At 35.9% G+C, this 27288-nt stretch overlaps 1 protein-coding gene across 2 annotated transcripts in view; it reads right to left on the bottom strand.

The window, feature by feature from the left end:
• LOC122350229 (glypican-6-like) overlaps window positions 1–27288 on the bottom strand; it is a 179051-nt gene that overhangs the window by 54541 nt on the left and 97222 nt on the right. For both annotated transcript variants that reach the window (XM_043246568.1, XM_043246576.1), the window contains exon 4: window positions 18055–18220. In XM_043246568.1, coding sequence (XP_043102503.1) covers window positions 18055–18220 — 166 coding nt within the window. The remainder of the gene's footprint in view (window positions 1–18054; window positions 18221–27288) is intronic.

The following is a 27288-nucleotide window of genomic DNA, read 5'->3' as shown; positions in this document are numbered from 1 at the left end:
ATATTACAAATAAATAAATACAATCATGATACTAAGTCCTGTTTTCTTAAAAAATGCATCAAGCTTAAAAGAATATATATATACCAAAATTTTCAAATAAGCAATATTATTTTTCTTGCCCCATTAGCAGTATTTTTTTTAGCGACAGCTCACTTCGCTATGATTTATTTTGCGCAGGTTTCACAAAAAGTCGATTTTAACTGAAATGCACTCAATGCCTTCTTTTGTCTAAATGATAGTTTAGCTCAAAAAACCTCAGGTCATGGTTTATGCACGCATTTATCGAGCTCTATTAAGCCCGATGTATCAAATACGATACTCAACACCAATCGAGCATTTTTGTTTGCATACACAACAAGTGCCGTCATCGTCCTCCGCTTTATTACACGCGCGCACCGCAAAATACAACAATTCAACCGGCGCCAGATGAGCCTCGACAGACTTGCTTCCCGGAAATTATCCGTCGTCGATTTTAAACCACTCGTAGTAACTTTGAGATTCCCAAACCGGGGCGTAAGATGATTTAATTTGTTGATTTGGACAGACTGTAGTGGCTTTCATTCAACAAACGTAGCACGAGCCAAACATCAGGCGAAAAGCCGAGGCTGTGTAATCGAAGTAATTGCTTCCTAAGCGAACGCAGAAGCAAAGAAGCACAGCTGCTCCGTTCACTGCAACAAAACGCCCAAGACGTGACGTCAAAGAGCGCTAAACCGTTGTTGGGAGCGTTGAGAAAACAAGCCTTCGCGAAATGACACAGTCGGCGCTCTTGATGGCAGATCAGTGCAGATAAGAGTCTTTTGATACTCTCTGACTAAACGCAGGGCTTGTGACATTTTGCAAATAAGGCCCGACTGCAGCTTTACTAAGAAAACGGCAGCGGGATCGGACGCCCGCTGCAGCGAAGGCGAGGTGTAAAAGAGTCTTTATGAGAAGCACGGATCCCGACACAGGGATTCTGTTCAGGCCTGCTTGTTTTGGGTGGAAACACACCTCGGATCCACGCGAGCAGAGCTCCTTTAAATCAGACCCGACGGGTAAGTAAACAGCGCCTGGAAGGAATGCGCGAAGGCGTTAAAAGACGACAGAAAGATGATTTAGACGTTCCAGGAGTTTGGAACAGGCTCCGGCTTCAGATGCTGAAACGCTCAGACGTAAATGTCTGCGCTTGATATAATTCAGCGAATAACCCGGGAGTTAAAAGACAATTTAATGCAGAAATAAAATAAAATAAACTTTCTCGTCTTTTTACCGGTAGCTCCAAAAAAGCATTTCCTGCCACAGTTCGCTCCAAAAAGTTAAATGGAAAAAAATGATTCGATTATTGCGTGGAGAAAAAGAAATCCTTTTCGAGTTATGCTAACTATGATAAGGCCTAGTCACTCCAAAAGAAAAACGATCAAACCAATCGAGGGAGTTGAACAAAAAGTAAATGAATGCCAGTTTAGCAGAAGCAGATAAAACGTTGCTGGAAATTAATATTACTGGTAAATATTAAACATTTTCTCTGCCGTATTGGATTAATACATTCGCATGATGATATAATGAGAACTGGCGAAAAGCTATGCCACAATATGATGTAAATATCATATAATGATTGATTGATTGATTGATTGAGTCAGTTAGTCAGCTAGTTAGCTAGTTAGTTAGTTAGTTTGCTTGCTTGTTAGACTTTGTTACTCAGTAAAACAAAACATAAACTGTAGGTGTTTTACTTCATAAGAAATATGATCATTATGTTGTTGTTGTACTATATTACGCCGCAATACTAATATTTATTTATTTACTCTTCATTAATGTTAAACCATAGCAGAAGAAACAACCGGGAAACTTATAAGGCTACACTATTATATTGCACAGAATATCAGATTGTCTGCAGCCTCGAGACGAGATCTCAGCGTCTCCAGGCGTCTTCTCTCGGAGGATTACGCGAGGTGCTGATCGTGGGTTTGCTGTTTATTGTCAGTCTGCGTATAAAGGAGCGCGTGGGAGGCTGCTGGATCCCGGCAGGAATAATTAGTCTCGTAAAATGATGGAGCTGTCTTCATCGGCCAAGGACAATTTAGACTTCATCGTGAAATAATTACAGAAAGGATCGTGAAACGCGGCGAACGCTCAGGTACCGCTGAACGCAGAAGTACGGCGTGCGTCTCTACAGAGCTGCTAAATACTACAAGCTGCGAAGCGAACCTCTCTTTTCTCCCGTGATGACCGTCTGTTTGCTCGCGTCTTCGGTTTACAAATAACACGCGTGCTTTCAGAGGCTCCGCATACGCTGTGGAAGTCTCTGTTTCCACGGATGAACATATAATTACAGTAGAGTTTTCTGAAACCGTAACGGTCATCTAAGTGAACTGCTGAACGGCTGGAGACTCCCGACGACAAACAGACCTGGGCCACGGCCACAGAGAACGCGCTTATTAATGTTAATGGCCGCTTGTGTTGGCGATAAACATTAGTAAAATATCTGTAAATGAAGACGGTGGAGAGACGCGCGGCTCATCTTTACAGGGAAGTTTAGAGAGGTCAACAACATAAAAAGTGTAGTTTTACTATTGAGACACTATTAAATGAATCAAATAGCGCTATTTATGGCTAAAAAATATAATAATTGCTATATATAAATAATGCATATTATTAAACTTGCCATTTTGTTTGTGTATGTATGCATTTCAGTGAGACATGTTGGCATCTAAAAACATAATAAGTATAAATTGCTATATATAAATAACGTGTAATGTAATAATGTGTGTGTGTGTTTTAATGAGGCATTGGCATTGCATTGGCATCTAGCTAATAAATATGTATTTCTAATTTAATTTAACATTTCCATCAAAGTTAAAATAGATGATTATTTATTTATTTTTATTATTATTAATTTATTTATTCTTTTAATTAATTAATAAATCAATCAATTTATTTTATTTTATTTTATTTTATTTATTTGGAGCACTTTTATTATTTTATTTTATTTATTTGGAGCAAAATAGATAACACTTATTCACTATTAGCTATTAGTTTTCCTTCAAACAATTCTTAATTTCCTACTTTTTAATAGTTATCAAGGTAGTCGCTTAGTTTAGGGACGTAGAATAAGGCATTGTGTTTAATTACTACTAATAAGTGGCTAATATTCTAGTAATATGCGTACAATGAGTAACATTTTAGTTTGCCTGTTAGTTGCCTGTTTTTGGTAACCATAGTAACCCTGAGAAAAATTTGTTCGATTAAATATTGAATCAAAGGAATCATATGATCGAAATGGATCAATTTGCTCAAATGAATCACTCTTCAAAACTGAGCCCGAGACCATTAACTGAATTAATGCTATTTAAAAGCATCCGGAGAGCCATTAAGACACTCAAATATGCCAGAACTTTGGACGCTGGCAGTTATTGACTAAAAAGACCCAATTTTCTGAGTTCAAATGAAGACTTTACCGAGGGCTGGTGAGTTGATGGACCTCGAAAATTAAATCTCACCGCAGAATATTCACACCGGTCTTAATTGGACAGTTGGTCTCACAAGTCAGTGGAGAATTTGATAGCGGCCGGGCGGTAATCGCCACACAGCTCTTCATGCTTGGCCAGCTGTGGATAAAGTGCTACATTTTAATGATGGGATCGCTGCATCTCTTTCTCTAAAGCTTTTTGGAGCAACGGGAGTTCAATCTGAGCTAATAAGATGTAAATGTATTGGGAGACAGCTCATCCCGACCTGCTACTGGAAATAAAACAAAACACAAAGATGTTAAATCACTTCTCACGCTGGGCTTGAACAAAACAACAGCAAAGAAACATCTGTTTATGTAGCGTTTGTTTGGTTTGTGCAAGGTGTGCACGTGACCATGACGTATATAAAAGGAAGATTTATTTGCAAAGTCCATTTTTAAAAATCAGGTTTTTTCATTTCAATAATTTCGATCAAACTGCATTTGGCTTATTTTGATTAGGTAAACAACAGCAAAACACTAGCTAACTAACACATGGAAATTAAAATAAAAAAAGGCTCTGTAGTAGAGAAATATATATATATATATATAATAAATAAAAAAATATATATATATATATATATATATATATATATATCAAAAAAAAAATAAATAAATATATATATATATATATATATATATATATATATATATATATATATATATATATATATATATATTTTTTTTCCCCAGACCAAATGGGCTTAAAACCTCAATATTATATAATATAATTTTACAAGAAAATAAAAAGAAAATAAGAATGAAATAAAGACAAAAAGAAAGAAAGAAAAAGTCACTTGTCGTATTACACTAAAATTGATCATTTCTGCATATTCTAGGTAATATGTGAACAAAAAAATGAAGAATATCCTTCTTTAGGTACATAATAAACTGTGACAAACCTCTAAAAACACGCCATGTGTTTAGTTATAGAAAAGCCTGGGTGAAAACGAACGGGTTTCATCGCAGTCCGGGGGTAAAATTGGAAAAAACATTTGCTGCTGAATGTCTCTCATTAGCATTAGCATCTGAGTGAGAGAGCGCTTCAGCGGCCTGAGCCGCAAACACACCGATTAAACCCTTCCTGCAAGAAAACAGCTATTTTCCTGCTCAAATTAAAAGCCACGAGCGCTTGGAGAGCGGCGTTACGCACTAAAACAAAACTGGAAGATGGACGGGTTATCATCGGCCAAAACCTTTACAGATCCAAAACCCATCCGATTTATTTTCCAGAGGCGGATTTAATGTGTTTTTAACAACGCGGCACCGCAGAACAGACCAAATTAGTCCAGCATAAGATCCTCTCCGCGACCGCCGCTCTCGTCTTTCTATTCAAAGCGCATTTTAGAGCTATTTTCAACGGTGGAAAACAGATCGTGACGCTCAGACTCAAAGGTGAGCCACTGCTCCCTATGATGAAAGTGAACTTAACCTGCGTGAGAGAGAGCCGAACGCAAACAGCCATTAAGAGCTGTTTACCAAGACACTCAAGACGTCCAGACTCCAATTCAGATGACAAATATCAGTCTCACGTATTACACAGACTCAAGTCTTTACATGGGAATTTCAAGGACTCTCTATTTTCTACAATCTAGACGCCGAAGACCTCAAGAGTACGAGACGGTCGCGCTGTTCATAAACCGCCATGTTCACAGGGGGTCCAACTTTCAGAATAAAAAATAATAAGTAAATAAATCAACGTATTTCATTGTTTCAACACAACTGTGAAATGCAAAAATAAAAACCAATTCAATACAGTATATGAAAACGCTTTGTATAAGTTAACGGTTAACGGAAACGGAGTTTAGTTTTAAAGTTTCACACTAAATAACAAACCGAGACGCTATTTAAATTAAATACTAAGTAATATTCATTTGCGACAGCCATTGGAGCGCCGAATGCTGCATGCACTCATGGCGTTGTCATGGTAACGCCCGGTCCGTCGCTCCCTTCGCCGACGACGTCCTCCATCCTTAATTCGCCCGTACATGAGCGATCGTACCGCATCGTGACAGATTTCACGCAACGCTACATCGAGCGACCGATCGTAATCTGTAGCTGCAATCCGGTCCGGGACCGATCCCGTCGTTCCCTGGCAAAAGATTAAAAAATGGTTCTCACGAGTCCTCGACAGTAATCGGAGACTTTCCCGACCGCGAGCCGCACTTCTGTCAGAACGCATTCCCTCGGAGCTCCTCTCCAGTTTCAGCGGCTCTTCTCCAATTTGAGGAGAGAGGAGCCGGTTATAGCCCACAGCGGCGCTTCGGGGCCCGGGCATTTTAAGTGACGCCGGGCAAAATCAGTTACAAGGTGGATTTTCACGACCAAATATGTGTTCGCGTCTATAGTAAGGAAAACAACACGTGCATAACCTGCAAATCGGCCTCACATCTCCAAAAATGGTCAGCTAAAATAAATTTCAACCGTAAAAGTTGAAATAAAGTGAATAAAAATAAAGTGCTGTATACTATGGAAGCCCGTTTCCAACGCTGAATAAAGACATTTTAAGTTTTTATCTCACGAACTGCGAGATATTAAGTCAGAACAGTGTGATATAAACTCGCAATCTTGAACATATCATTTCTCCCAGCATCTCCCAGTTCTGACTTTTTAACTAATCCTGACTAGTTTTCTTGTAATCATGACTCAATTCTGACATTATAACTTGCAATTGAGAGTTTATATCTCACAGTTACGAGGAAAAAACAGTGAGCGTGCATCACACAATTTTTAAGAAACTCTTCAGATGAAAATAATAAATAACCTTTTTTTGTTTTGAGTGGCGGAAAAAACGCTTGCGTAATATACGGCAGTTCGTTAAAATACGAATTAAAAAAATTATGAAAATAATAAACACAACAAAAAAAAACAACAACTTGCTATTTAGCTGCCAAAAATAAATAATTCCAATAATCAAACAACTAAAATTAAGTCAACTAAATTGACTGATACTTCTACAGCTAATACTAAGAAATTACATGGGCATAATTAAAATAATAAAATTATAAATAATAATAATAATAATAATAATAAAAAACACATGGAATGTTGCTAGATCACTCTAAGCATAAACAAACGTTATAGAAAATTAATTTGAAGTCGTCTGGTCTTTGGAAAACGCTTTGGTTTGGACGTTTAATTAAACATTAATACTAGTTTTCGAAAAATTCTGAGGATATTCAAAAGTATAGCTTCCCATTTTTTCACACAAAACCATACCACTCTTTAACGTTTGCTCTAACAAAGCCAAAAAAACATAAAAATAAATAAATAAATACAGTCGAGAAATAATGCTCTCATAACCCAATGAGAACGCCGCCAAAATAATAGCGTTTGGTGACGATTATGGTCCACCTTTGACGCAAAACCAGCGCAAACGCCTCCTAAAACCACCCGAGTGACAAAGCGGCGGCGGTGGAAAATCTCAGCGAGGCTTTCGGCTTCAAAAAAAAGCGGCACCATCTACACATGCCATCATTCTTAATAACAAACCGCAGGAGGAATCACACCCACTCAGTCGAGCAGCACGGAGACGTGTCTACGAACACCGCTCTCCTTTCCGAGGAGTTCGTCTTTCGGTCCTCGGCTGTTTCTCTGTCAGCCAGGGGTTCGGGATCTGGTTTGTACCTGTCATATCTGTCACCGTTTACCATCTGTGACTCAATCACTCGGAAGAGGAGAGAGACGGAGCTACGGCAGCCAGGGCTGAGTGTGTTTGAGCCGGCGCCGGGCCTTTAAATAGAGCTTAACGTGAATGCCTCGCTCTTTCATTATTACGGGACGGACGACGTCGGATCGAAATCATTATTTCTAGATCTCCGAAAAACAAGCTTTCTCTTCTTTTGATGCAATCGAGGCCCGTGCGGGGAATCATTTCACAACAATAGCCTCAATTTCACAAATCATTTATGTTACAATAAATTGAAATCGTAAAATACAAAAAATTGCAGTAAAAGCTATTTATAAAAGCAATATAGTTCAACTATATAGGGCTTCGTGCATATTTGTGCTAGCATAGTATTTATTAATTTATATTATTTATACATTATACATATTGCATTGTATTTAAAGTACAGTTGCATTATTGTACCTTTCGATAAATAAATAAATAAATGCACTTTTTTTTTTCATATTCGAGAAAAACCAAACAAGCTAGAAATAAAAAAATAAGCAGGGGAGAATATAAGTGTCTATATTTGTATTGCACATCATCTCAGTTACTGAAAAATGCAAACAAACAGGTGACGGCTACACAGATGCTTATTTTTAGTTATGTATTTTTTTTTTAAGCGTAATGGCCGACTGTGTGCAGCAAATCAAATGTTCTCTGACATGCATGCATTGTTGCAAAAATTTGATGTAATAACTTATTTTCACGAACCAAACAATAATTGCTTTGACTGATGGTCACTAATGGACACGAAATCATTTCCTCCCATTTCGTCCCCCGGGCAGAAGAGCCGTGGAGTGGCACACGAGAACATCTGCAGCTCCGCAGCTGACAGCTGGACACGTCGTTATGGAGACGGTCACCGATGGCAACGGCCCGGCTGACCTCGTCACATTAGAGCTCTCCGGCCATCCCAGCTGTCACTCACAGAGTAATTACCAGCATTCAAAAGTCTGACAGCGGCACTGCGCATTTACATTCGCTATCTCAAATCACATAAGAACATCTGATCCACGACTAACTTCATACTTAAGCCAGAGATAAAAAAAACCAAAAAAAACTGTTCATTTGAAGAAAAGCACATTAGAAAGTGTTGCACAACTCTGGGGAGTTACGCAACGCCATCGGATGCATTTGGAGGAGATTTCTGAACGCTAAACGCAGAGTGACAGACGGCACGCAAAACTTTAACCTTTTATCACGCAAATATATATTTCTATTCAAAAATGAATAAATGAATAAATAAATAATTTGTAACAAAGCCAGAGCAGATGCATTTATATACAACATTTAATATAAAGTAAAAAATATATAATATAATATAATATAATATAATATATTGTTTAAACGTTTAGTATACTGTTTTTATAAAAATAGCAAAAAGTATAAAAAACAATCAAAACACCCTGCTTAATGTCATGCATGCAGAACAAAAATAATATAACCCTATATTTTAATAGTACAAAAAATGAAAATGACAATATAACGCAATATAATAGAGCACAAACAACATATAATAAACTGCTTAATGAAATCGATGTTCATAACATTATTTATATTTTATACATTATTACAAAAAAAGTCAAGTATTACAATATTATTATAATATAATATATAATCATATCATATCATATAATACAATGCTTGTTGACGCGAGGTCCTTTTAAATTGTTCGTTCTTTCCATTTGAGCCTTTCTAAAAATGCACTGCAGTTCACTCTTAATTTCTCTCTTATGCACAAGGACACCTCATGAAAGGGAAGTGAATAATATTGACTTACATTTTCATGAATTGTGAGGTTGCAGCAGGCTCCTATTTCGCATGGAGACAAAGCCATGCAATTAAAAAGAAATGAGCAAATAAAATCAATGCAGATCACTTACATTGTGGTGACAAAGGACTCACCAAAGGACAACACAGGCCTAAATCTTAATTAGCCTTTGTAATTAGCCCGATGCATGAAAGAAAATCCGATACCGAGACAGGATGGTATCGCGGTGTCAGCGTTATATAAAGACAGGATTCATGTTTAGTATGCACTGATTAATGCAAAGAAGCATGCAATACATCAAAACACATAATATAAAATATAATATAATATAATATAACATAACATAACATGACATAACATAACATAACATAACATAACATAACATGATATAATATAACATGATATAATTTAATATAATATAATATAACATGACATAATATAATATAACATAATATAACATAACATAACATAATATAACATAATATAATATAATATAATATAATATAATATAATATAAGATAATATAATATAATATAATATAATATAATATAATATAATATAATATAATATAATATAATATAATGTTTTAGCACTAAAAAACATAAATATAATTTAAAAAATAATATAATTATTAATTAAACAACAATTGCTTAATGCCCTTGCACAAAAAAATATATATATTATAAAAATGAATATATAAATAAATAGAATAAATAAATAAATAAATAAATAAATACAATACTTGGTATATGGACAACAGCATAAAATCTAAATGTAATTAGATGTATTTTTATTAGCGCTGTCTAATGGTTTGCATCCAAAATAAAAATGTTTGAAAATATTAACTTGTATTTGCACGTCTATATTAATATTAATTTAGTGTAAAAACAAACAAACAGAGCGTAGCCTTAAGCTACGGCGTACGTCCACGCGGCCGGGCATTTATTATAACCACGGCACCTTTTTTCTGACACTGTATCTCAACAAGGTGCTGACGAGAAAAATGATAATGATGTGCTGGTCATAAAAGCAGGCAGAGGTTGTTTATCACGAAAGCATGTGAGTGATGTTACTCTGGCATTCATAAGCAGAAGTCCAGCATATAATGACTCCTACATCCTTCACTGACCTCAACACATTGAGCTCAATGACACTAACTCATCATGAAAGCTGTCAGCGACTAACCCTGATCACATTTCACCAAACTCTAAACGCATCGAATACAATTCAAGAAAAACCATCTAAACAAATATCATTCACCTTAATGGAAAATACACGATACAATGAAGTATATAATATTAAATTATTATTATAATATAATATTATAAAATATATTATATATATATATATATATATATATATATATATATATATATATATATATATATATATATATATATATATATATATATATATATATATATATATATATATATATATATATATATATATATATATATATATATATATATATATATATATATATATATATATATATATATATATATATATATATATATATATATATATATATATATATATATATATATATATATATATATATATATATATATATATATATATATATGTATATATATATATATATATATATATATATATATATATATATATATATATATATATATATATATATATATATATATATATATATATATATATATATATATATATATATATATATATATATATATATTCAGTGATTACTATTTTTCTGTATTGCCAAGTGCCAAATATGACACTTACAAAGTAATATAATTAATGAATTAATATAGAAAAATAGAATAAATATAAAAATAAAAATCTTTTTTTGTATTTTTACAATTAATAAAACAATTTCCACACGGGGCACACATGCCAGTAATACCTTTTATAACACAAAACCTTTTTGGATGTGACTTATTTGCGACCGTTCGTTTGACGGCACACACATTAACGATAATAATGAACAAAAATGTCCTCGTGTGACTTTTATTACTGCAATTTAAATGCATAATATTTTATGTTGTCATATCTATTATACCCAATTTAATGTTGAATAGATTACAGCAATAAAGAAGCATTTTGAAACTGATAACATGCACAAACTAATAACATGCATACATCGAAAGCATGATTTCAGCACAAGGTGATCTGAGGTGAATGACGGTGTTTCTCTCTTGTCTTGTCGGCCGAGAGCGTGAGTGTAGTGTGCTTCAGTCTTTGAGAACATCACTGTAGAGCTCTTCACATTACACACCTAACAGCCCTTCATATGTAGCCTAGCGTGCGTGTGTGTGTGTGTGTGTGTGTGTGTGCCTGTGTATGTGTGTGTGTGTGTGTGTGTGTGTGTGTGTGTGTGTGTGTGTGTGTGTGTGTGTGTGTGTGTGTGTGTGTGCGCGTGCCTGTGTGTGTGTGTGTGTGTGTGTGTGTGTGTGTGTGTGTGTGTGTGTGTGTGTGTGTGTGTGTGTGTGTGTGTGTGTGTGTGTGTGTGTGGGGTTTATGAGGACGGACATATGTTTAATGACATGGGTATGAGTTATTACACTTTTAAGGTGGTTTATGAGAACACAGCCAATGTCCCCGTAATACAAAAGGCTTTAAAAACATATTAAATTGTGTTTATTTAAATCTAAAACTGCATAAAGTTTCCTGTAAGGGGTGTAGGGTAATGGCACATACAGTTTTTATAGTATAAAAACCATTACGGCTGCGGAGAGTCCTCATAAACCACAAATACCAACGTGTGTGTGTGTGTGTGTGTGTGTGTGTGTGTGTGTGTGTGTGTGTGTGCGTGTGTGTGTGTGTGTGTGTGTGTGTGTGTGTGTGTGTGTGTGTGTGTGTGTGTGTGTGTGTGTGTGTGCGTGCCTGTGTGTGTGTGTGTGTGTGTGTGTGTGTGTGTGGCCGCGTCATTCATCCACACAGACGCGTCCAGCATCAGTCACACATTCAACAAATCCCTAATCACATCCCAAACTTCCCCCACACACCACAGCTTATTAAACATTTGCTTCAGCTGCTCTCAGAGAAACTGTACGCATATATAACTAGACGTATAGAATATTTATTCGATTTTAGTGCGCGCTTGTGTATTCACGGCTTGAATTGTTACCGTTTTTAAAAAGAAGACCCTTCTGCTCGCCGAGGCTGCATTCGTTTGATTAAAAAATACAGTAAAAAGCGAATACACTGTAAAACGTTATCTTTACCCCTGTGATCAAAGCTGAATTTCCAGCATCGTTACTCCAGTCTTCAGTGTCTTTCTTGATACGAAACTTATTATCAATATTGCTGATTTGTATTTTTGTTGAAACCATTGTTTTCTTTCCCCCTTCGGGATTCACAGACGAGTAGAAAGCTAAAAAAATAACAGCATTTTTCGAAATAGCAACCTTTCGTAACGTAACATATTTAACGCACGCTTGATAAAAATATGAATCTCTTCACATGCGTGTTCCTGCCTCCCACAACGCAAATCAATGCATGTCAATAAATGCGCTCTTTCTCTTGGAAACCCTAAACAGACTACACCGGAGTGTATGCGTCTCTTTAATAACTAAAATGATCATATTTTGCTCAGCAGCACCTACTGTACAGCCGTATTCACCTCATTTAAGGCCATGTTCATATCGCATTCAGGTCAAAGTGTTCCTTCCTGAATTTCCCCTCGAGGATCGATACCGCCCGGCAAATCTATGCATTTAATCAGCGTGGCTTACATGGAGTTTGCTGTTGATGTGATTATATAACAGCGGGACCTTTCCACGAGGTCAAGGAGGGATTATCATCAAAAACTCATACGAGTTCTACACGGATTACAACCGCAATTACCGCACTTTAAGATTAAGACTTGCATGTTTTGTTTGTCTTAAGACGTTATGCAACGTTTTTCTACTACACCTTCATTAAAATGAAATTTTTTTTATCTCACGTTTCAGTAGCTGCCGAGCAATGCCAGCGCTTCAAAGACGGCAAAGCGCTCGTTTTTACTCTAATGGAAGTGTTTTAGCATCAAATGCTTTGTGTATTGTTCTCGCGTCTGATCTTTCGGTGTCCCTGCAGCGCTGCTTGAGCGAAAGGTGCTTTAGAAATAACCCTTCTCATGCTGGAAAATGTTGCAATAAAGCAAAGCATGCAAAACAAAGTGAATAAGATGATGATTTTGGCTTAAACATTTTCCCCCATAACCAGATACCATATATAAAAAAACTATTATTTAAAAAAAAAAAAAAAAATTCTAATTATTTTCTATTTTCTATTTTAACACAACAAATTACCATAATAATGTTTATATAATATATATATATATATATATATATATATATATATATATATATATATATATATATATATATATATATATAATATATATATATATATATATATATATATATATATATATATATATATATATATATATATTTATTATTATTTATTTATATTATTTTTTATATTAGTATGTTATTTTTTGAAAAACTAAATGATAATAATACATGCTTTCTAGGAAACTAGCTGAGATTAATTAAATTCTAACTTTACTTAAAATTCCGCATTTAATTCAATATGTTGCCATTTTCTTGACATACACAGTTGTAAAATTACTAGCAATTTCTGGGTGAAATTTCTTTCTACACAACATTTTGCTTTTCAGAAGAAGATCCTATATAAGGTGGAGGAAGAAAGGTGCTTTATTACATGCGACACTTTCAATACGAGGCGCTTGAACCTGTTTTTATCAATAGTTTGAATTAGTTTTTTTTTTTTATTTTAACAGTTCAAAAGTTTATTAATTTGTTTTGTGTTTGTTGCATTCATTCAACAAGTTATAAAATGTAATTTCATTTATTTCAAGTTTATTTATATTTATTTATTCATTCATTCGAGTTATAATTTAATTTAATTCGGTGACACATGATCAGATTAAAAGCTTTTGAATGCATTGCACAGATATTCACTCAGATTCGTCACAAAAAGTCATTTATGCAAACCAAGCCAGGCCTTTTTAAGCTGCTCATCATTATTTGTTTTCAGTGGCATTTATATATATTATATATATATAAAGCATTTAATTGCATGTCATGTATGTATGTGTATGTGACAAAGAAAATGTTAAAAATTTTAATATATTTGAATTTGAATATATATATTCAATATTATGCATATATATATTATGCCCTATCAAATTAGAGCTCTTAATGAGGCAAAAGTACTGTCATCCATGAGTGTATTATAAAAAAAACACAAAGTCAGATCAAACTACGACAAAAAAAAACAAATTGTGCTCTTCTGTAAAGTTGTTGATATGTCACTTACGCCTTTGTGGTACAAACCCCTCGAAAAATGCATCTCAGCTGACAAAAAAAGAAAAGCACGTCATCCCACATAGACTGACTCCGTAGAGTTTGACTAGAGATCTCCATAATGCACCGCGCAGGGTCTGGAGCCGAACACTGTATAATTCATGCACCGTGTCCATGCAAGTTCAGGATCTAACGTGCGACAGTAAACAAAACCCTTTCCGCAGTGAAAGCGTCCTTGCGCACACGAAACCTTTCAGACGTCATGCGGTATAATTGAGCCTCAGAAGCCAAAAGAGACGAATGCTCATAGGACGGAGCTGAAATGATACTTCCTCGGCCGTCTGACCCCAGACCAGAGGTGGCGTATTCATCAGGATAAGAATAAACCGGCGGCCTGATGTTTCTCATTTCCTGTGAAACCCTAACTCATTGGCTCTGATGAAATGTGTTCTTCCCAAACAGCGTGATCAGCGATCGCTCGACTCTTTTTTTGTTTTTTTGCAGCTCGAGGCTAATGGTGGCAGAACGTCTCCTGCGGTCTCTCCAATTGAGATGAATGCAAACCCCTGCGGCTTCATGAGAAAATTAATAACGCAGATTATTAATTCCTCACACCGCTTACATTTGTTCAGCGGACTCACACCCTGCCGGGAAACTTTAGCTCGTCGCAGTAGGTACCTTTAATTGCTGACCAAAAAAAATATGTCGCAAAATATGATTATTTCTCAGAGGAGCGCTAACGAACCGCAATTAGCAAATGAAAGATTCATAGCATGAGGTACGCAAACAAAGTTGTTTTAATACAAGATGCATGAATATGTAACATCAACATGCATCTATTGCATATATATATATATATATATATATATATATATATATATATATATATATATATATATATATATATTTATATATAACTTAAAACAGATCTGTTTCAAAACTATATCCACTTCAGTTATGCAATCACAAGTTTACTATTAGATTTTATTTGTTAATTGCACATTTTCTATTCACAGTTGTTCATGTGTATCATTTTTGATGAAAAGCATAACTCACAAAAAAATTATACAAAAAAAATAATAATATATATATATATATATATATATATATATATATATCAATACACAACATTAAACAGAATTATTACAAAAATATAAAAGTAAATGCAAAAAAATAAACACATTGAGAAACTACTTTCTTATTTCCATTTTAGTTATTTTGCTACATTAAGGTAAAGTAATGAAATGTTGCTTTACAACTAGCTAAAATATTAATAAACGATTAATAATAATATTGTATATGGTTCTCATTTTATTTATAGTCTATACACTGTATGTAGTACTGTAAGTCTTGTACAATTTAAGTACCATTAAATACATTTTTTTACATTTTTTCCAAACTAAGGTTTTTATTATTATTATTTATTAATTAATTAATTTAATAATTTATTAATTTTTTCGTCTATTCAAGGCGAAATGAAAGAAATGTCTCTATGCCATCTAGCAATTTTTATTGTTTAATTTTCCACTGGTAATATCTACCAAAAATTCAAAAGAGACGTCTGCAATCAAAAACCGGGGTCCTCAACGTGAACGTTTCTCTGAGCTGCAATCCATTAACGTGCATTTTCATAGCACAGGATCTGAACAGAAGCATGCGTAAAAGAGCAGCTTTTCCTCTGGGAATCTCTATAATTACACTACATTAACCCATATCACACGCACATATATAAATATACGCCCTTGAGTTAGTGTTATCGGCGTGTTCCCTTAAAAAACACACGTCGGCCGACGCGATCGGCTCGATACTGCCCATTTCCAAAAGGCCTTCCCAGGCTGCTTCTGTGAAAGTTTGGTAAACCACACAATTCCTGCAATCGATGCGGTGAATGAGGCCAGGGCCGCGCGAGACGCCGTCTGAATGTCTTCACGGGCCTGCCAATCAATGCAGGTGAGAAGGGCACATCAACAGAGACCGCGGGTAAATGCCACGTATGCCACACGGAGCAAAGGTCAGTCCCTACGACTGCCCGTCCCACAAAGCCTGCCTGTTTCAGACAACAACCAGCTTTCTAGAAATATTCAAAACAAAATGAATTACCCTCTTTTGCTAATCGAACTGCGGCACCGTAAAGCCAGTCGATATCTCTCAGCGGGGGAGCGAAATACTGATTCAAAATCCATAGCGCGATAAATGAGCTCTGAAAAATACAAAACGAGAAAGGCAAACCGAATGCGCGCCACATCAGGACGCTTAGCCTAAAAAACACCATGCATTAAATGCATTACTCACCATTTCAATAGTTATTCAACGCATGCATTTTCACGTTGCATTGAGCATATCTCGTCTCTGCGGGTGGACGGCATTAAGCTGCTAAAGATGGTGCCTAAAGGTCAAGTGAATCAAGACGAACCGTCAGTCAAACCATATTTATGTGCCATCAATGGAAATGCATTAAAGCAATTAGCAGCGTTTCTGAAATCAAGCAAGCTCTCGCGTTTGCATTTCCAAAGCTCTGAAACGACATGAAACGACATTCGCAACCCGAGAGTTGGCTAAAGATTGCGATGCACTGCAATCTAAATCTACCGGAGCAAAAAATAACACTTTTTTTTGATTGGACCACTCATCAGTACTATACCGTGCAACGATAGATACATAACACGGGCAGCTGAATGCTTGAATCTTGACTCTGAACTAATAAAGATAGTGATGAACATGGTAAAGACAACAAATAATTTCCATGTTTTTGCCACAACATTATGCTTTATTATGTACAGAAAGCCATCCTATCCGTAACATCAACTTAAAAACATGACTTCTCACAAGCTTCTAACAACAGCTCTATTTGTAAGGAAAATTAACTTCACTATTAGACAACAGCCAAAGACTTTTGACTCTCTCTCTCTCTCTCTCTCTCTCTCTCTCTCTCACAAACACAAACTTACTTTCCTAGCTAACTTCATTAGTTAATGTCTCAAGCCCCCATTACAAGGTCAAAAATCAACAACATTGGCATTGGATGAGAAATAATTGTACTCACAACAATAGCTTTAAGTACAAAAACCTTGAAATATAGCTTGTGATCGATGAGTATGAGCCAAATATTTGATGATTATTTCTCTAATATTTTAACGGCTTGTCACCAATTATTCCTTACATGTATACTAGTCATCATTTGAAGTGGATCAAAAAAGTTAATCAAAGTTGTCCCAAAACAAGAACGCATTTTGGTTATATATATATATATATATATATATATATATATATATATATATATATATATATATATATATGCAGTCAAAACAAAATCATTTAAACAATTTAAAGGACTAATATAATTACAAATGTACTAAATAATTTTACAAAAAACACTGAGAATGGAAGCAAATTAAAAAAATCAACAAATAAAAAAAAAAATAATACAAATAATAGATTGACTAACTGATATAAGTGTATAAGTTCAGATTTAAAATAATAATAATAAAAAATATAATAATAATAATAATAATAAAAAAAATGAATTTAAAAAGTGTCTGTCAAATGCATAAATATGTATATTCTTAAATAACAATTAAAATTAATTAAATAAATAAATACATACATAATAAATAAATAAATAAATGGTGTGCATTCATAAATCATTCATAATAAGACCAGACACTATTTGTGAAAGCAGGCAAAAGACAACAACAGAGCCGATTACCTGTTTATATTTAAACTATGAATTTGAAGCCAAAATATGTGAATACCAGAAATCATTTCTTAGAGAAGGGCAGCAATCCAAACGGAGGAATCTATATTTGAAAACAGAAGCGTCTCTTACCGATGAAGAGGTTCCACTCGGGGTCCAGGTCGGCTTGGTTGGCCAGGCAGCCCCGCATGACGTTCTGGCAGTAGTTGGAGCAGGGTTTGAGGCCTGGCATTCCTCCACAGTACGGACAGTACAGCATTTTAGTCAGTGCTTTACTGCAACCTGGAGATATATTGACCTGCAGGAGAAATTAAAATAGTTAGTCCTGACCACGCTGCATAGCATTGGAGAGTTGTTTCGCGGGCTGCGGGAAGAAATTGAGAAGCTGGTAGAAACATATTCTACAAGGAGCCTGTACCATGCACTCGTAATATATGAAAGGACCTCAGCAGGGTTTTGAAAGGGTCTGAGCCACACTTTAAGTGGTTTTCAGAATGAAGAACCGCATTGACAACAGGTCAAACGCGTCGTTTAAAGCTCACTGGGGTGAGATATTCACGAAAGCATCGCATGCGCTCAATGCCCGTCCATTTTCAACGTCAATATGAGCGCGAGGGTGTTACATTCACAGACACTTGTTGACGGACCTTCGAGCGACAGCATTCTCACATCAGCTAGCCTTCAGGGCAGACATATATCTACTTGCAGCCGTCTCTGATAATTGCGTGTCATTCTCTATCTGTACACTTGACTCAGAGCTTGTACGCCAGCCATCTTCTGTCCATCACGCGGAGGAGGTTCTCTGAAGGTCAAGGCCTCGCTGAAAAGGAGGCACACGGCCAACTGGAAACGCAGTTTCTCGCTCAGATCCAAAAGGACATGTGCTGATTGCGCTGAATACACCTGACAGTGTTGTTTTATAACTACAGCTGTAGCACGTGTCAGGTCACACGTTAAAGCCTAAGAGCGAAAATCTGAAAATCTGGAGAGAAAAAAAGGAATATGCAACAAATGTGTGCTCAGTTAGATCTTCTGCTTCAAAGTGAAACGTTAATCTTACTTAATTTAATTTAATGTAAATCTTTCTTAATTTCTTAATTTAAATATATATATAAAAAATAATAATAATAAATAAATAAATAAAAAAATAAAAAAAATATATATATATATATATATATATATATATATATATATATATATATATATATATATATATATATTTTTTTTTTTTACTGAGATGTATTAAATAAGAATTTTAATTGTAAATGTAATAATTGACATTATGGAATTAAAAAACTGACCTGCATTAATTCTTAAGTTAAACAATTGCATTCGTTGATTAATGGATTTTTATTTTAGCTTCCGTTTACTGTTAAGTGCTGTTATTATTAACGGTAACTTATTAACGCAAAGTACGAAAATCATTTAAGCTTAATGATGTTAGGCGGAAGAAATAAAATTAATTTAAAAAAGTGAATGGAATGAAACGAATAAATAAAGCATATAACAAAATTGCTAAATGTTAAACAAACATGAAACGGAATCCTGTAAATGTAATTAAACTGAAATGTATAATGAAGAGCTAATTAGGGACAAAATATAAAGTGGGACCCATTATTTTCATAACTCAGTACATAATTAAAGTGGCAAAAGTTTTCCTAGTTTTACACAAGACTAAAAAAGGTGCAATAACCACTTTATTTCCCGGATTAGTGAACGTGAAAAGCGTAGGCAGCGTACAATATGCAGTACACTAGCAATCTTACGCCTCCATTTATTCTCACATCAGCAGCGCTTCTTGCTTTCAGCTAGTCCCTGCTTCTCCTTTCTCTGAGTGCGGCAGCTAGTTTTCAGTGAACTTCGCTAACGTTTCAAACACATGTATCCTGTCAAGCTCCGCTTATTTACCCTTCAAAATCTTTGCTTTACACGACTCCACCGTCGGGCCGTAATTGAAAGAACAAGCGGAGGATCATCTGCGCGTCACACCTCCGGATCCGGGGATAAACTCTTGGCGTCTTCATCATTCCGCTCGCCTGTGATGCTCCAGACACCCTTCCTCTCCCGCTGCAGAGCTACAAGTGTTTCTGGAAGACTGTGCAGGAGAGGATCAAACGGAGCTGCTCTGACGCGGCCCGTTTTACACTCCCACATCAAACGCCGAGCGCAGGAGGGCTTTGAACGCAGTGTGTCTGCAATTACATCACAGCGAGACTCGCTCGCACCGTGAGCTGACAGCTTCTACGCGCCTTTCCTAATCAGCCATTAGCTTCACGCAGAATACACAGAGACACGACTGTCTAGTTGCACATGGGACTTTGAACAAGGGATAGCAGGATATTGAGACTGAAGAGTGCATATCAAAAGGTTAAAGGACTAACTCTGCATGAACAGAACTTGCAATGTTTGCAAGCCATTTTTTCTTAATTTTAACAGTGCAGAAAAGTGAAAGTTGTGCTTGCTCTTTCAGATATTAATTTATCATTTTTTTAATTTATTTATCTTCACATAAGGTTTGCTTATTCAATTATATTTTTTAAGCTTTTTTGTCCTTCCAGACCTTTCAGATTGTCCTTAATTTTTTTTCTAATTTTATTTAAAGAGGTTTTTTTTCTGACTTAATCTCCATTATACAATATTTTAAAATCAGAAAAAAAATACAACTTCTCATAAAAAATATTTTTCACATGTGATTTGATTTATTGATGTCATTAATTGATTTTTAATTTTTTTATGTGTACACAAGTCTCTAAAATTGTATACCAAAAAAAAAAAAAAAAGATTAATTCACAATAGTGTTGTAAATGAAGAAACACCAATGTCTAAATTAAACATTCAGAAAACTGGATAAATGTTGTTTAAATCAGACATTACAGTTAAAAATGTAGGTTCCTAAGTTGGTCATTAAAATAAATCAACTAATTAATTAATTAACCAATGAATTAATTAATACATAAATAAATAAAACGACTCATATGAAGCAGAGCAACTGTTTTCAACATAGATGATAATCAGAAATGTTTCCAGAGCAGCAATTATTTCTGAAGGATGACGTGACGCTGAAGACTAATTCACAACAATAAATTACATTTAACGCATATTTTCGTAGAAATCAGCCATTTTGATGCATAATAATATTTCACAATTTTACTGTTCTCACTCTGCCGAATAAACACAGCCTCGGCGAACATAAAAGACATCTTTCGAATACGTTTTTTCATTCGGACTTCTGCTTTTAAAAACATCGCCAGTCGCATATCTTTAAAATGGAGCTGTCCAAGTGCGCCGATGTATAAAAGTAATGAAATTCCTCAAGCCAATAAATAGCATAGATCGTAGGCACTTGAGGTCAACAAAATGATTTATTCCAGAGTCATGCTCATGTACCCATAGCGTGGAGATATTAAAGAGTAACCTGTGAGCAATAAAATGTTTGCCCGCTACATATTTCCACCACCAATGTATCTCAGCTTTGACAAACCTGTCATGCAGAAGAAACGCCTGGCAGTGACAGAGCAGATAAACGAGGCTCAACACGCCAGATATGATATGCGGAAGCACAAACCAGGTCATCCCCGTGTTTCGAAAGCATGCAAAACAACGCATTTTTCATCGAAGTCGAGCAGGCTTCCTCGTGATGCTCTGATATCCCTGTCGCAAATCAATCTGAAAAGCCCAGGAATCGAGCAAAGCCGTGAAGAATGAAACACGGGGTAAGCTTGATCAGCAGCCGAGATTTCCAGAGGACAGTGAGACCCCCGAGTCATTTATGAGCTCTGCATTTCCACAATAGCAGTCGATTCCTGCAAAATCCTTCTTCTTCACAGCAGCCGGTCACGATCGGCAAATCCCTCGAGCTGAGATTTTCCTCTCAGGCCGACGGCCAAAACAGGCCCGATTCGACAACATACGAGGAATACACGGACACCAGAACAACTTCAACATTTCAACATTTCATTACTGTTTTCAGTCTTCATAAAAAAACAATCAGGAGTCTAAACCAACTAATACAATGGTTAATAACAGCCACCCTATATATATACATATATACACCCATATATATACACTTCATTTTAAGGTCCAATTTTCACCACAAACAAACTATTTAATATGACTTTTGCCTCAATAAACTTCTAATTTGCTCCTTATTGATAGTCAGTAAGGTATTATGTGATTAGCAATGTAGACAAAAGTCATGAAAGCAATTACATTAATAGATGTTAATAGACTTTACATTTGCTGCAAGATTTTCACTTTCTCACAAAAAAGCATATATATATATGTATATGTATATATGTATATAGCTTCAGCAATGACTCATCTGAGCGCCTATTGGCCATTATATTCATAAGTTGAAGAAAATCATCGGGATTGGTTATAACGCGTAGCGCTGCAGCTACCAACTCTGGCTCAGCTCCAGCTCGTGGACACAGATTTGAATTCAGCAGCAGATTTGAATTGCGCCCGGCGTCGCCCCAAACTTACGCCCTGGTTAAACAATCATACTCTTTCTCTTCGCCGGAATTGTAGGCAAGCTGACGAAAACCGAAGAAATTCAAACTTCAAGATGATTATGAAGTATCGCAGGCCGCATTGGCGAATGTTTAAAACGCAGCTAAAGGCCGCTAAAATCAAATATTTTTTCTGACATCATAAATCAAAATTGTCATAAGCCTAAGGCTCTCTTTTCTCAAATCCTCATGCAAACCGTGATACAGTATCCCCGTCCTTAACATCAGAAAATGTTCCTTTTTTCTAAAATAGATCGCCAATCAAAGATCACAGTCTGTTATAACATTAGCTCCCACCTGGAGTGAGCTTGAACCCACCTCATTGTCTGCTCTGTAAGAAACTATTGCTCAACTAAAACCTACCGTTTGCTCATTTGATATCATTCTTTACTTTATCTTGAAACGACTATCTGAGACATTGGGACGCAGTCTGCTAGTCATTGTCAACAAATCCCTTAGTCTGGGGACCATGCCAGCTGATCTCAAACATGCACTGCTACCTGCAGTATCTCTAATTTTCTAAAAGTTTCTCCAAAAAGTTGTTCAACTTCAATTAAACTCTTTTATTCAAAAACTATCTATGATGCATTTCAGTCAGGATTCAGAACTTTTAATAGTAGAGTCAGTTATCAATGATAGCTATATGATAACTGATCAGGGTGATAGTAATGCTGTTAGATTTGATATATAAAACATAATATTCTCATTGTCCTATGTGGGTTTGACGGGAATCGTTGTAAGATGGTTTAGTTCCTATTTAAAGGGCCGGAGGGTCTCGGTTCGAGTAGGCACCCATGTCACCTGATCCTAATCCTAATAGGGGGTCCCACAGGGCTCTATACTAGCACCGACTCTCTCACTTTTCTCTCTCTTTTCTTCCCTTTTGGTGTCTTGTTTTCACTGTTACGCTGATGATACCCAGATTTATTTGCCACTTAAATGCTCTTATAGTAACACCTTTAAAACGTGCCTTTGTTGTTAAAGGTTACATCTGCTTCTACTTTACAGGTTTCCTAGTATATTTCACAAACAATTACAACTAAAGCAGGTGATTAGCACTGAATTAAATATGAAATTCTAAAATAAAAATACAAATAAAAAAAAAAAATGCCTTAATAAAATGATTTAGGTTCAACGTTCAAATCAGATTAAATTAAACATTCAATTAATAGCTTCAACTCTAATGTCTAAAGATCTGGAGCCGGTTGCAATAGCTGCACGTAAGTTACAACTTAACTTGGTTTTGACGTAATTTGGCAAATTACGCACTACTAAATATTTCTTCGTTGCACCATTACACTTAGTTGAAACGTAGCTCTACATATAAACTAAATATTTACGGATGCATCTGGTTGAAATAAAATAGCAGACTGAGTGAACTGCGTTAATATGCTTTTCTTTTACCCAACTAGCTTCAATCATATATTGACTTTTACACCTAAGAGAGAGAACGGTGTGAAAAAACACACTTTGTTTCTTTTTCAGCGCATATTCAACAACCCCTCTTCTATCATTGTATAGTTTTAAATGAAAACTTGCAGTGCATGTGACGCGAAACAGGTTAGAATGAAGGATAAATAAAAAATGCATACCATTTAAACAAGTTTCGCATGCGTATATGTAGATAATTTTTTGTATGATTTAGGGTGCATGTCATATTATGCGACTACACGTTACTTTCTGGACACTACCAGCTATGTCCTGCCTTATGAACAACTGATGCAACCGCGTAATGTAGTTCTACTTTAAGTAAGAACTTACAAATGGCTGGTGCAACCCTACCCCGCTCTGTGGCTCTGAAAAGAGCCAGGTCGGCTGGAAATCAAGCAGGAATACAACAAATCAGCTTTCAGAAAGCACCAGTGGATTCGCTTGTCTTTGTGCATTCTCTCCCGAGCCTCTGAACAGACCGTTAAACGCTTGTTAATTCACATCAGTCGACGTATACGCAAAAACCTATAGAGTTCAGTCACGCTTCATTCATTTACATGTGTTCCAATGCAATTCAGTGCATTTGCGTCATTATCTTTAGTGCATAAACCTGACATTTTTTCCTCAAGAGGGTTTCAAATCCCGAGCGCACAATGATATCATTATATCAGCGTGTCGCCGTTGTGAAGAAAAGCGCCTCCTCGATCCTAAGGAGACGCCTTCGGCATAAATCCGAAACGGGGAGTCCTGCGAATAAAAAAAAAAAAACCGTAACGGACAATAACACACAGTGCTGCGTGCACAGCGAGAAGATAAAATGCCTTTGAGCGACTGCACAGAAATCCTGTTGGGTACATTGTGTTCCGTTTTAAGCCTGGCACATTTGATTTCTCATTCAGCGTTGAACCGCGTGGCCAGGGTAAAGCGACCCGTGGGAAATCTCGCCGAACAAATCCTGAGACTCGTCAGCCGCATCTGGGAATGAAAATATATGACCAATGGTTTTAGGAATTAACCTTGAAGGGTGTTAAGAGATGCCACGCAACGCCGCGAGCTCAGAGCCGCTCTAATGTGGCGCTCTTGGCGCGACAAAAAGAACATTCCTGTCAGCAGATGGATCTAATCCGCAGTTATTATGACAGTAGGCCCGATCCAACCTGGCACCGGAATCAAGCCCAACACACACTGAAGGATCCCAGCAGCTTGCGAGTGCAGGCATGGATATGAGATAATCAGATCAGCGGAGATGTGGCACCTCCTTCTGCTCTTCTCCTTCCTGTCAAATGTCAGAGAAGGGCTGAGAAGGTGCGAGAAGTGACACGAGGAGTTAATAAGGGCCCGAAGCGAACAGGAAGACAACCGACTGAAACTACACAACTTCCCAGGTCTTAACTGGGACTTACCGCAAAGAAGGATTTCTCTAAGCGGCACTCTCTTAAAATAAAGCCTCTTTATTGGTATTGAACGTTCCATTAAGAACCTTTAAAGTCTATGGGACTTTAGTCTCGATGCTGTTCTTTTTAGAATTATGCATCGAAAAGTTATATATAACTTATATATATATATATATATATATATATATATATATATATATATATATATATATATATATATATATATATAATGCAACATAAATAATGTCTGTGGTCTGTGGTTAAGCTCAACATATTTTTATGTCACTTAGATTAAAAGCATTTAGATTGAAAAAAGTGATTTTTACTATGAATTAGTTTTTATTTAAACGGTTTTCTAAGGTTTAGTAAATAATACATTTTTGTGTTTGTGTCATTTTCATTGATTTTCTTGAAATACGTCTACAGAGCTTTTATTGATTTTTATTTATTTTACTTTTATTAAAAAAAAATAGGAAATCCTAGCTGACAAAAAGTTAAAGTGTTATTTCTATTAATAATTCATTCATTCATTCATTCATGTATGTATGTATTTATTACAAAAGGTTATTAATATTTTCTTTGGTTAATGTTTATTTAGTTGATATTTATTTTATTATTTTATAACGAACCCCCAACCAATGGCTTTTAGAATATAGCAATTTTATTACATAATTTTATAGCATATAATGTAGTTTTTTTCTTGCTGAACAGGTAAACTCATTAGTTGCTTTTACAGCCTCATTGAATTTATAATCAACTTCTGAATGTAATCTAACTCGATCTTTCGTCGAAAATTGTCTTTTCGATAAAGATTTCCAAAGCTTGAGGTGACGGTCGTGCAACTTCTTTACCTTCTAAAGGCTGTCACGTAGAACAAACCGTGTATGAATCGTGAAACTTTGTCAGTCACAGAGCTCATTTTCTGCAGTAATTCAAAAGCCAATGGAGAAGTCCTGTTGTGAACCTCAAAAACACAGCGCTCCTGTAATCGTTGTTTATTTCACAAAAGCCGGTATTGAAAGCAAGCGCGGAAATCTGCTGGCGAGGACATAAACTAGATTTGCACGCTGTCCTACTAATCCAAATAAAGCTCAATGTCTCTACAGATTTACATTAGCCCTAACGCCAGCGTCGCACGGCCTTTCTCTCGGACATCAGGCATGTCCGGCCAGCATCATTAGCCTCGTTGGCACCGGCAGTGAACTAACACGGCAAAAGTCAACACGCCATCTGCCACCTAGAAAGACGACTAAAGAGGGTACAGAAGAAACGCCAGTAACGTAGGATGAATGAATAATCAATTCGAGCGTTTACAGCTTTTACTAATATTCCAGTATTTTCCATTCGTGGAAGATGTGGAAATGAATTCATTTCAGCTTTCGTGCACTTTTATTGTTTATTGTTCTTGGAGATGGAGTTTAGTGGGCTGTTTGCTGACCGCCTGCGCCGACCTCACCTTCATTCGAGTAAATATTAAACCTCCCACTATACCCCACACACAGGACGAGCGCTTTGGAAAATGAATGATGGAAAAAAAAACTCAAACTCACACGCCGGAGCAACTTAGCACATCTTTCACAAACTAAACCAACCTTGACTGAACTCTCGAAGAGCACCTTTGCTTACGCCCCGGGCAACAGAAACAACCCACACAAGAAGATTTCTGGCGCTTCTTCTGCTGCATGATCGCGCTCCTCGAACGCAGGATTATTCAGAACAATGTCACACTCGACAGGAGCGAGAGAGAAAGCTCTTTAGCGTCGGGCAGCTTCTGTCCGAAATGGAAAGCAAACGGAAATGCATGCTTCTGTTTTCTTGGTGCCATGCAGCAAAAAAAACTAAAATAAATAAATAATAATTAAAAAAAGCCACGATCTTACTGAATGTCAGCTCATTTGTGTCTGCATTTCTCTAAAGGCGTTTTATAAGAAACAACAGAGAGGTGGTGATCCTTAAATTAAACATACTTAAAATCTCCTTTAAGATCTTCTGAGCCTTAAAAAAGCAACCTTTGAGCAATAAAACCCTCC

The sequence above is a fragment of the Puntigrus tetrazona genome, chromosome 1, assembly GCF_018831695.1.
Source record: "Puntigrus tetrazona isolate hp1 chromosome 1, ASM1883169v1, whole genome shotgun sequence".
NCBI classification, from domain to species: domain Eukaryota; kingdom Metazoa; phylum Chordata; class Actinopteri; order Cypriniformes; family Cyprinidae; genus Puntigrus; species Puntigrus tetrazona.
The sequence above is the reverse complement of the archived record's forward strand: the minus strand, read 5'-3'. Positions and strand labels throughout refer to the sequence as shown.